This window comes from Capricornis sumatraensis, chromosome 11 (assembly GCF_032405125.1).
Source record: "Capricornis sumatraensis isolate serow.1 chromosome 11, serow.2, whole genome shotgun sequence".
Classification (NCBI taxonomy): Eukaryota; Metazoa; Chordata; class Mammalia; order Artiodactyla; family Bovidae; genus Capricornis; species Capricornis sumatraensis.
Window position 1 is genome coordinate 88,115,410 of NC_091079.1, and position 12,551 is coordinate 88,127,960.

The 12,551-nt window shown below is 43.1% G+C and overlaps 1 protein-coding gene and 1 non-coding gene across 2 annotated transcripts in view; both read right to left on the bottom strand.

Annotated features, from left to right (window-relative positions):
- Positions 1–1,343: 1,343 nt before the first annotated feature.
- NDUFAF6 (NADH:ubiquinone oxidoreductase complex assembly factor 6) overlaps positions 1,344–12,551 on the bottom strand; it is a 40,343-nt gene continuing 29,135 nt past the window's right edge. The window contains exons 6-9 of the mRNA XM_068983759.1: positions 12,337–12,470; positions 11,638–11,739; positions 7,830–7,886; positions 1,344–2,571 (exon numbers count right to left, since the gene is read on the bottom strand). Coding sequence (XP_068839860.1) covers positions 2,443–2,571; positions 7,830–7,886; positions 11,638–11,739; positions 12,337–12,470 — 422 coding nt within the window. The 3' untranslated portion in view covers positions 1,344–2,442. The remainder of the gene's footprint in view (positions 2,572–7,829; positions 7,887–11,637; positions 11,740–12,336; positions 12,471–12,551) is intronic.
- On the bottom strand, positions 10,897–11,031 carry LOC138088857 (small nucleolar RNA SNORA14). The gene has a single exon (XR_011145762.1). It is a non-coding gene; the product is annotated as a small nucleolar RNA SNORA14 (small nucleolar RNA).

Genomic DNA, 12,551 nt, shown 5'->3' on the forward strand with positions numbered 1-12,551 from the left:
ACAATCTCAAGAATGGTAAAAAATATATATGGGTTGTGAGCTTTGGCATTGAACTAATGTGGGTCTGGCATCCAACTCTAGTTCTAATGGCTGTGTGACCTTGAACTGAGGCAGTTTTATCCTTTGGAAAATAAAGACCTACTTCGTTGTCAAGATTAAAGCAAAGGTGCGCAGAGCACATCACCTGTGCAAGTTCGTGCTAAGTGTTAACTGCTGCTTTGTTTCTCAGGAGACATTTAACTTTCATCAAAAGGAGAGATTTAACCAAAAGGACACAAAAAATAATGCTAGCTGACTGGGGAACTATTCAATGTACTTTATGATAAGCAACGTTACCCACATTGAGATTAACACTTAACATTTGTTATCTGTTGCTCTCCACCTATTCGATATCAAAATGTGTCTTAAATGTCTTAAATGAAAATGTATCTGACTCCTTTAAATGCTCTAATAAAAAACAGATCTGAAAAATAAAAAGCAATGTTGGCACCACCTAACGGAGTATCTTTAATTCCAGAAAATTAATAGTACAGTAAACATCAATGAATAATAAGCTATCTCAATCTCTAGGAAGCTGGAAACTTCATCCAAATCTCTAAGCATCAAATTTAAAAGGACTTAGAAAGTATTTTGAAATTATTTGCTTAACAGTAAATTGGCTTCTGAGCCAGCAAAAAATCCAGTAATCCAGTTGAGTGGTTAAGCCCTTCTTTTTAACCCTTCTTAGACAGGAACTAAGATGCTTAGTAGCCAACTGCTGCCAAGTTTAACCTGAGACCCAAAGACAATGCTTACAAATAGACCGTCTCTATGGACGGAGGAGTCTGGTGGGCTGCAGTCCATGGGGTCCTAAGAGTCGGACACGACTGAGCGACTTCACTTTTACTTTTCACTTTCCTGCACTGGAGAAGGAAATGGCAACCCACTCCAGTATTCTTGCCTGGAGAATCCCAGGGACAGAGGAGCCTGGTGGGCTGCCGTTTATGGGGTCGCACAGAGGCGGACACAACTGAAGCGACTTAGCAGCAGCAATGAACTTTTCAACTCTGGACCATTCGGAATTCCAAGAGGAAATGTGTCCCATTTCCGTGGGTTTTCCTCTTTTAGCTCTCTAAAGCCTCAGGATTAAGTATGAAGATCTTCTTTCACCATCAGTATAATCCATAAGTACACTAACATAAACAACTGCACTGTATCTTAATTCATTTATACATTTATTAATCTCCACTTGCTCTACATCAGAAGCCATACTAAGAACTGGGGGGGGGGGGGGTTCCCAAGAAGAATAAAACAATGTATTCCTGCTCTTAAGCAGCTCTCAGTGTTGAGTTTTATTTGCAAAAATGTAATATTTTAAGCCATCATTAATTCACAATTGAAGCAGGCACTTATTCATAGCTGAAACCACAGACTTGAGATGGGACAGAGAATCGGCACAACGGAGGAGGAGTGGGCAGGAGACGAGATCACTAAAAACGCAAGAAAAGGAACCAGGGTGTCATTCTGGGCTGCAAGCTAGAGCCTCATTCAGAATCCAGATCCGCCAGCTACGAGCGACGCAAACAATTCTGCTTTTTGCAATTAGTATGTATTTTATAATTAAAACTCTTTAATTACCCCAAACGTTCCTTGTTTCATAGTTTTGAAGATCAGATGAGAACACCGGTCAAAGTACATGGCACAGAGCTTTTTAACTGGGAAGCTCAACTAGTCCACTAGTGTTTTAAAATGGAGTATCCCCTTAATCAATTATTAACACAATTTTGTTAATTTAATTGACATTAACACACATTTTGTTAAGAAGAGCTTTGTTCATGATGATAATGCTCGATGACAGAAAGTGAAGCAGAAAGGTAAACAAAAAAGTAAAAGCCTTCAAGTCAGCCAGACCTAAAACCACATTAGGATTGGAGCCCTTGACAGCCTGCCACCTGAAGGAAGTTATTTTATCATCATGGACAAATTTTCACAGGGTGGGAAAGAATAAATATTAGAGATATGAAGGCCTCAAATACTGAGGCTCACTTCACTCTTCGTGATCCCTAAATAAAGCATTTCCCAGCTGTACTGGGTGCCTGGGGTCTGGCTGCTCAGCACACAAACCCAGTCCTACTTCAGCCCCTTCCCGGTTCCTCTGCAACGCTGAGAGGGAGGGGAGCTGCCACTGCCCCGCCCTCTGGCGGCAGAAGCACGGCCTGCAGCCTCAGCGCAGCTGGGACGGGCTCCGCTCCCGGGAAGGTCTGCACTGCTGCCGACAAGGGCCGAGCCGGGGGCAGAATCCTGGCCCCCTGGCCCCAGAGCAACTTCTCATCCATTCTGTGACCTACACACTCCTCTGATAAATTCATTTTCTCCTTAAGTAGCTCCTGTTGTGTGTAAACAAGAACCCTAAATCAAGGATACTTCCGTAAAACTAATAAATATCAGTGCCATGAAATTATTTCAGTATCTTTTTCTCCATGACTGAATATACAAAGATAACGGGAGCAAAGGATTCTTCCGCTGTAAAGATGGGTGGAATAGATCAAAATCCACTCGTTGAATTTTCTCTAAATAGTCCTCCAGAGCAACCTAGAAAAAGAGAATAATGGTCACCAGATCATATGGATTAAGTCTTTTAAAGAAACATAAGACCAGCAGGTATTAAGGCTACTTTAGTATTCCTGAGATGGTCTTCTGCATGCTAAGACTGTAAACGATAATTTTTAAGAGAGAGAAAAGAAAGACATCTTCTAAGACGTTTGGAAGTTATGAAGCTAGTAAAACTGTATCACAGAGCTAGGACTAGAAATATCAAGCCAACTCGGATCATAATTTATAGTGTTCTGGTCAAAATGTAAAAAGAAATGATTTGCAGATCTTATTCCTAGATTCTGTAGAATACAAAAGGGGTGTTTCAATTAAGGAAAAGGAACATCCACCCCCCCCCCCCAGCCCCCTGCACAGAAATGCACTGTGCCATGAGCCAGAGCCCAGGTTGCTTAAAACAATATTTTGTGAAAAAGTTCAGAGTCTCTATATTTTTGTTAGAAGAAAATCTGCAACCAGGGAAAACAATCCTAGGTCCCTTAGAGGTCACGCCATGCTCCCCCATCACACAAAACTTGGCAAAGTTTTCTCTGGGATGGGGGCGGGGGGGCAGGTTGGAAGACACTGCCGATGAGCAGTGCTCTTCATGGTTTTCAATGTTACTAATCTGTAAATTTTTATCGTATTGCAGTAACTTGTTATTACACAGAGGAGCACCTAGTTTGGCACTGCACAATGCAAAGCGGCCGCACCGCCCTCTCACCCACGCGCACAGCGCCCCCTGGAGTTCTGCGGCACAACCTGGGTGTCCACAGCTGGCTGGGGCTCGTCTACAGGACTGGGTTTTCTCCCATACACTATCAACGAATAAGTTTACATATCAATTCAGTCTCTACTTCTGAATCTCTCAACTTATATACACACATCAGGTATGTGCATGAACGCGCACAGCTGCAAAAGACTTGGAAACAGTCCAGAAGTTCTTTGACAGAAACAAATAGCAAAATAAAATGTTCACATGATGAAACATTAAGCTGCAGTGAAATTAAAATGTATTTAGATGGAATAATATGGATAAATCTTAGCAACAGTATATGTGTGTGTGTGTGTGTGTGTGTAACCTAGAAGAAATAAACAGAAAATGATCCATTTTTATAAAGCTCAAAAACAAAAACTAAGCAACATACTGGTTAGGAATATATAAAATGGGAAAAGCATTTTTAGAATAATAAATACCAAGTCCAGGACAGCTACCTGGAGGAGGAAGGCAGAATACGGGGATGAGACGCGGAAAACACATGAGCGCAATGGAACAGCAACATTCTAGTTTCTGGATGGAGCAGTGAGTTCACGGGTATTCATTATGTTATGCTTCACAATACATGCATACATATATAGATATAGTCATTTGTAGATATCAAATAAAAAACACTTTAAAAAAGAATAAAAGAAAAACCTCTGAAGGTATTTTAGTGGACTCTCACATGTTCTCTTTGTTTTGGGGGAAAAAAGCTCATTTTATTCATCATGTTCTGTGACTCATTCTTTGGCTGTGGGAGATCATCATTGCGGCACGCAGGCTTCTCCAGCTGTGGTGACCGGCTTAGCTGCCCTGCAGCACGTTCAATCTTCCTAGACCAGGGATCAAACCCGTGTGTCCTCTGAACTGGAAGGAAGACTCTCAACCACTGGACTCTACTGTAACCTGCTTTTTTGAATCATTCAATATATTGTGATTAACTTTTCATCTCTAAGAATTTTATTATATACATTTTAGTAGTTTTATAATATCCAATTATAGGAATAGTTACTGAAATTAAGGTGTAAGCACATAATAAATAATTATATGGCCATTAAATATTAATAAATATTTTTAATGATGTGGTTAAATGCTTGATAAATAGGATACTACCATATAAAGTGTGATTTTAAATACACATAGAAATTCATTAAAAAAAAAGAACAGAGTAAATAGCTTTAATCTCTGGGTCCAGGAACTGTGCTATTTATGGTATGATAATTATTTTCTTCTAATATTCTTTTTATATTGTCCAAATCTCTATTATGATAATATATTACTTTTATAATCAGATTTCACTGAAATACAAATGAAACAGACCTCAAAATTAGAGTTCAACTAAGCATTCACAAATCAGGATTTGGTTCAAAGTCTGAGTAAGTGAGTGAGTGAGTAGCTCAGTCGTTTCTGACTCTTTGCGACCCCATAGACTGCAGCCCACCAGGCACCTCCGTCCATGGGATTCTCCAGGCCAGAATACTGGAGTGGGCTGCCATTTCCTTCACCAAGCAAAGTCTACTGCTAAGTCACTTCAGTAGTGTCCGACTCTGTGTGACCCCATAGACTGCAGCCCACCAGGCACCTCCGTCCATGGGATTCTCCAGGCCAGAATACTGGAGTGGGCTGCCATTTCCTTCACCAAGCAAAGTCTACTGCTAAGTCACTTCAGTAGTGTCCGACTCTGTGTGACCCCATAGACGGCAGCCCACCAGGCTCCCCCGTCCCTGGGATTCTCCACGCAAGAACACCGGAGTGGGTTGCCATTTCCTTCTCCAAGGCATGAAAGTGAAAAGTGAAAGTCAAGTCTCTCAGTCACGTCCGACTCTTAGCGACCCCATGGACTGCAGCCCACCAGGCTCCTCCGTCCATGGGATTTTCCAGGCAAGAGTACTGGAGTGGGGTGCCACTGCCTTCTCTGAAGCAAAGTCTGGCTAATGGCAAATAAATTGTTCAAGGTAACAAATTCACTGTGAAATTTTCAAAGATCTTATAATTTCTGAATATAGCTTCTGAAAACCATGGGCTTCTCTGGTAGCTCAGCTGGTAAAGAATCTGCCTGCAATGCAGGAGACCCTAGTTCAATTCCTGGGTTGGAAAGATCTGTTGGAGAAGGGATAGGCTTACCCACTCCAGTATTCTTGGGCTTCTCTTGTGGCTCAGCTGGTAAAGAATCTGCCTGCAAAGCAGGAGACCTGGGTTTGATCCCTGGGTTGGGAAGATCCTCTGGAGAAGGGAAAGGCTACCCACTCCAGTATTCTAGTCTGGAGAATTCGGACACGACTGAGCAACTTTCACTAGCACTTCACTTTTCTGAAAACCTCATCTATAGAGAACAACATATGCTACCCCGGGCAAGTCATTTTCAAGTCATTTTTAATCAGCAGAACCTTTTCTTTGAAGAAAGGAATTAACAGATGGCCCACACACAAAGCACATGGGGTGAGATGCGCCTCGGCTGGAATGAGGAGTAGGACAGCAGCAGCTCCCTGGGACTGTCACGCAGTCCCGCCACTTTCTCCTCGCACAGTTTGGAAACTGAGAACTGGGCTCCAGCCCCAGGAGTCTCTCTGACCCATTAGGTCTGCGGCGCACCCCCAAATCTGCATTTCCAACAGGACCCCAGGCAGGTACTGCCAGCACAGGGACCACGCCACCAGCCCAAGAGACTGGTTCTCGGCCTAGCTGCACTTTACGATTTCTGGGGGAACTTGTAAGTGGTATCAATGCCTAGACCCCACCTCTTAGACACTGTGATTTAGTTGGTTTAGAGATAAGTCCAACATTGTTTTCTTTTAAAAGTTCCAAGTGATTCTGACAGACAACCAGAGTTGAGAACAACCTTTTTTTTCCACAAAAGTGAACAAAACAGTCTTTAACCTTCTTGGGGCTTATAAGTCAAAACAGGTGATGGTACATCACCAAATGATCAAATAAATAACAATTAAAAATGGTGATTTAGAACATGTTGACATAGAAAGAGAGGCTCGACATCTCATTTATACCAAAAATACACATATAATTATATGAATATAAAAAGTCCAAAAAGATGAACAGACATTATCTCTGGAAAGGATGGAATTGAGAAAAGATTCCGCATGGGGATGACCCACAGAGATGTTATGGGGAGGGAGGTGGGAGGGGGGTTCATGTTTGGGAACACATGTAAGAATTAAAGATTTTAAAATTAAATAAAAAAAAAATTAAAAAAAGAGAAAAGATTCCAACTTCTTCTTTTGCCTCTTGTTATATGAACATCTAAAATATTAATGTATTACTTTCACAATAAGTAAACTCAGTAAAGAAACGAAATGATTTCAAACACTCAGATCTGAGACCTAGGACAAAAGATGTCAAGGGACAGAAGTGAATCTTTGAACATAGGGAGAAAGGTAGAAGGTATGTTTGGTACTGTAGACAAAGCTTGAGTTTTCCGTTTTCAAACATCACAAATCTTTGAACCTTGGTCTATAAAATGAAGTAAACCACACTGAAGAATAATGTATGAGATGATCTGGCTCAGAATCTGTTTCCCATAACAGGTGCTACTAACCAGAAGTTAGTCTCATTTTTTAATGTATTTTACAACAATGGTTCCTGAACCTGGCTACACATCAGAATCACCTGGGTAATTAAAAAAATAAAAATCATCACAAATCCTCTTCGGAATGCACCCCCCACAACCGCAAGAGTCTGAGTCTTAGTAAGAAGACCCCCAGGAATCAGTATCTTTGAAGAGGCTTTCCGAGATGATTCTGATGCAGCCAGCTCAGCACTGCACTTTCAGGAACCAGGGCTACATTATGGCCACTACTGAGAAAAAAATTAACAAGTACACCATTAAGTCATACTTACATGGCTGCTGCTGCGAAGTCGCTTCAGTCGTGTCCGACTCTGTGCGACCCCATGGACGGCAGCCCACCAGGCTTCCCCGTCCCTGGGATTCTCCAGGCAAGAACACTGGAGTGGGCTGCCATTTCCTTCTCCAATGCATGAAAGTGAAAAGTGAAAGGGAAGTCGCTCAGTCGTGTCTGACTCTTAACGACCCCATGTACTGCAGCCCACCAGGCTCCTCCGTCCATGGATTTTCCAGGCAAGAGTACTGGAGTGGGATGCCACCGCCTTCTCCGACTTATATGGCTAGAAGCAGCCTAACACTCCTATGAGGTGGTTTCTCCTGTGATTCCCATTTTACCTATGAGTAAACTGAGGGACATAATGATTAAGGAACTTGTTCCACAGTAAGTGACAAAGCAAGTTCAAACCAATGCGGTCCGGGAGCAGTCAGCACTAATGACAATTCCACTCACGTGCCTCTGGGGAACACACGCATGACCTTCACCAAGAGCAGAATGTTAACTAACAAAACCTACCCTAAGGGACGAAAACAAAAACAAATACTAGAGACTAAAGAACTGCACTGGAAACCTTATTTTAAAAAAAGAAAAAAAGCTATACACATCTGCTTTAATAATTAAACAACTTACTCTGTTAATCTACTTACAGTCTGAAGAAAAGCAGGAAATGCTTTCACAGGAACACTTCTGTGGAAGGACCTAGCCTAAAAAGGGAAGACAAAAGAAAACTGGTTTGAAAGACAAGTATTTCTGGAAATTAACCCTCTCCCTCTGAAAGTGAACACAAAGCAACACCAGCAGTTCCAAACAGCACAGCCAGGGCCTTTCTTGAAAACAAGAAAACAGTTATCTCCTGCTGGTTGAGATTAACTTGCCAAACCTAAAGAAATCAGGAAAAGGGCACTATATTAAGAATTCTATTCTTCTTAAAAAAAAATTATTTATTTTATCTGACTCTGCCAGGTTTTACGTGCGGCATGCAGCATTTTCAGCTGCAGCACGTGGGATCTAGTTCCCTGACCAGGGACCGAACCCAGGCCCCTTGCATTGGGAACATGGAGTTTTAGTGACTGGACCACCAGGAAGTCCCAAGAATTCTATTCTTTCTGACACTGGTTTTGGTATTTCCAGCTGCCACAACTTTGACCACCATTGCCCCCCGCCACACACAGTGGAACCCTGGATACAGAAGGCCACCTGCAAATGATATGTGGATCTTCAACTGCGTGGAAGGCTGGCACCCTAAGCCCTGTGGTTGTACAAGGGTCGACTGTATCTGCACATCAGTCCCAGCACCTCCCCAGCCTAGACGTCAGCCTCTCTCGTCTAGATGACTATAAGACCCTCCCAGCCACGCTTCCTGCGTCTGTGTTCCCCTACCGTTAATTCCTATCACACAATTAGCCAAATTAATGTCATGAAGTCACTGTTTAACTTTAAATTAACTCCCTGATAGATCATGTCTCAACTACTCATCTTAGAATTCAAAGGCCTCCGCATCTCAAAACTAATCTTACCTATCCAACCCAGTTCCCTAATGCCCTGGACTACAAAGCCTCGACCCACCTGGAGTAATGCCCACCCTCCAACCTCCCCAAGCCCACTTCTGTCTACAGACCTCTGTTTACATCGTCAGAAACTGCTTCTACTCCCTGACTCACTTCTCAACCCCCTGTACTCTGGTTTTACTCCATCTACTAAAACTGCTCTCTTCGAGATCATTCGCAGTTTACTGATCAGCATCCTTCTTTTCTCTTCAATCTCTCTGAGGAATGCAGGACTTTAGCATTTCCAGTTCTTGGAATCTGCTCCTCCCTTAGGTTTCCAGCACACTGACTCCGAGTTCTCCTTCTTCCTAATAAACGGCCCTTTCTCTTCCTACCTGAGAACTGGAGGTGGGTTCACGGTTCGGCCTTTGGCCTTCCTGCCTAGATATACACTCTCTTTGGACAACGGCACATCCACACCTGGAGCTTTAACCCTAAGCCTCCCGTGTGGGTGCCTCCCCGGGCTGTGTCTCCAGTTCTGACCTCCTCTTACAGCCGTCACCCTGCAACCTGCATTCTGGCCCACTGCCTTACATGCCCTCGAATCCCCTTAAATTCAGTGACGCCCGGAGACTACTGATCAGCAGCCAGCACACCACTGCTTTTCTACTGCAGTCTCTGACTGGCACCAGCACGATCTATAGTTGAACTTCATGGAACCCTGGACTTTCCTGCTCCTGGCCCTGCTGCAATCCAATCAGTGATCAAGTCTAGTTGCTTCTTCCTCTGTTCCGTGTGTGCCAGGTGCTGTGCTCAGTCGCTGCAGTCATGTCCAACTCTTTGCGACTCCATGGACTGTACCCACCGGGCTCCTCTGTCCATAGGATTTTTCAGGCAAGGATACCAGAGCGGGCTGCCATGCCCTCCTCTAGGGGATTTCCCGAGCCAGGGATTGAATCCGCATCTCCTGCATCACAGGTGAATTCTCTTCTGCTGAGCCACTGGGGAAGCTTGTTATATGCATATATGGGCTTCCCTGGTGGCTCAGAGGTTAAGTGTTTGCCTGGAATTGCGGGAGATCCGGGTTCAATGCCTGGGTCAGGAAGATCCCCTGGAGAAGGCAATGGCACCCCACTCCAGCACTCTTGCCTGGAAAATCCCATGGACGGAGGAGCCTGGTAGGCTGTAGTCCATGGGGTCACTTAGAGTCGGACACAACTGAGAGACTTCACTTTCACTTTTCACTTTCATGCAATGGAGAAGGAAATGGCAATCTGCTCCAGTGTTCTTGCCTGGAGAATCCCAGGAACGGTGGAGCCTGATGGGCTGCCATCTATGGGGTCGCACAGAGTCGGACACAACTGAAGCGACTTAGCAGCAGCAGCAGCATGTATGTATATACATTCACATACATACATATAAAGCATCTACCCTCCCTAAATCAGACACTCTTTATTTTTTAATGACTTATTATGGCTGAATTAGTTGGTAAGTATTAAATTAATCGGTAAGTATTAAACCTAGACAGCACACTAAAAAGCGGAGACATTACTTTGCCAACAAAGATCCATATAATCAAAGTTGTGGTTTTTCCAGTAGTCATGTATGGATGTGAGAATTGGACCAAGCCAGAGAATTGATGCTTTTGACTGGGGTGTTGGAGAAGACTCTTGAGAGTCCCTTGGACTGCAAGGAGATCAAACGAGTCAATCCTAAAGGAAATTAACCCTGAATATTCACTGGAAGAACTGATGCTGAAGCTGAAACTCCCAATACTTTGGCATCTGATGCAAAGAATTGACTATTGGAAAAGACCTGATGCTGGGAAAGACTGGAGACAAGACAAGGGGATGGCAGAGGATGAAATGGTTGGATGGCACCACCCACTCAATGGACATTAGCCTGAGTGATCTCCAGGAGATAGCGAAGGACAGGGAAGCCTAGCGGGCTGCAGTCCACAGGGTTGCAGAGTCGGACACGACTGAGCAACTGAACAACCACAAAGTATTAAATATGAGAATCACTTCTTTGAATTTTCTGGGCTTTAATAACTTAAGTGGAATTTTTAATTTCAGAAACTATTTTGACTGAGCAAACTAGATAAGTTACAAAAATACTTGCTGCAACAAATTTGCTCTTACATTGTATACTGCAAATGAGTACACCTGCAAGATTCAAAGACCACCATGGTTTCGGTGACACATTTCCCTCTTACCAATCTCTTAGGAGATGTCACAGGTATGAAATGAGACTGAGCCACAGGACAGGCACAGCCCTTTGGACTCCCCTGCAATTCCTGTGGCATTCACTCATATCCTGGAAGCAATCAGGTTGAAGCTACCAAGAGGGTTTAAGAATGCAATAAATCAGATACCCTTTCAAATGTGGCAATAGGAAATGATTTACTAGAGATGATTATTAGAGTATGCAGGATGGAAGCCAAATATAGCCCAGTGAACAGGGTCACAGTGGTGAGGGCCTTGAGGTAAAAATACACATAGAACGTGTATTCAAAAAAGGTTAACTGGGAGGGAAAAGTAAGAAACAGAAGGGTCCCACAGGCTGCTCAATAAAAACAGTAGCAACAAACTAGAAGATAAACGGGGCAAGTTGTCAGAGAGGCCAGCTGAAAACACCAGCTGGGAACTGCTGAGGATGGAAAGTTCTGGAAGGGCAGAAGAGGAGAGGCATCAGCCTTGACCAGGCAGGAAGACACACTCTCGCCTGAGAGACAGAAACAGTGAGCGGACGGGTCCCAGGGGAGCCTCATGGAGGAAGCTGAGGAGGAAAAAGGGAGATTTTTAAAAAGTGGGAAAAGTTTACAATAGTCCCTGAGATACATTTGCTGGGATTTCAGTGAGCAATGGATACACATTGTTAAACAGAAAACGCTACAACCAACCATTAGGAGTAGCCACGGCTAGAAACGATGGTTTCCTAAATGATTCGGCCAAAGGAGGCTACTTACGTGCTTTAGGTGCAAGTGTGCCTGGCTGGCAATGTCATATACCACATCTCTCACATTTCTATCCTGACTCTTCCGTAGAAAATCCTCTTGTGAAACACCATGCTACATAGGAAAATGCACATTACGTTAGGAATCAAAGCACACTTAAAACTAATTCAGCTCAAGACAACAAGTGACAGAACAATATGTACAGTAAAATGGTTTTTATGGTTTTTAAAATACAGCTATATGTACGTGTCACACACAAACACACTGGCTCTCCTAGAAGAATATGCAACAAGATGCTAAGTAACGACAGTAGTACCTGGAACAAAATAAACAAATAGATAAGAAATTTAAAACAGACAATAATGAACCTCATCCAGAAAACAAAGGTTCTCATAAACAGCAATTTTTCTTAAGGATTACTTCCTCCTTTAAAGTGAAAGAATAGGCTAAGGTGAACACTAGGAATAATTATGTAATTGCTTAGAAGGGAATGAGGCTATACCAAGTGAGGTTCTCTGGACCTTCTTACACATAGCTCCACCACGACCTAAAATGCCTGACTGATAAAACTCTGACTTGGTAATTCTGGAGCAAAAATGCAATAAGCGTGTGTTTCAAAGAAGTTACTAGAACAGACTAAAGAACCAAGAAGAGAATGTCCTTCCCCATATTCTTAAGGTAAATAATTAGGAGTACAAGTAACAGCCTTACCAGCATACAAATATCCATGGGAAGGAACACCCTTCTCCTGCTACTGTGATAGGGTGTGGCTCTCAAGCAAGTGACAATGCCTTGTGCTTTCCCAATGTGGCTGGCAGCATGGTCTGCATGAAGATCCTTTATGCCTGTGATTTCAGAAATCTAACAATTAGGCTGCTCTTTTCTCTTCAAACGCGTAACAAGTCAATACAAGCAGCATAGGGAAA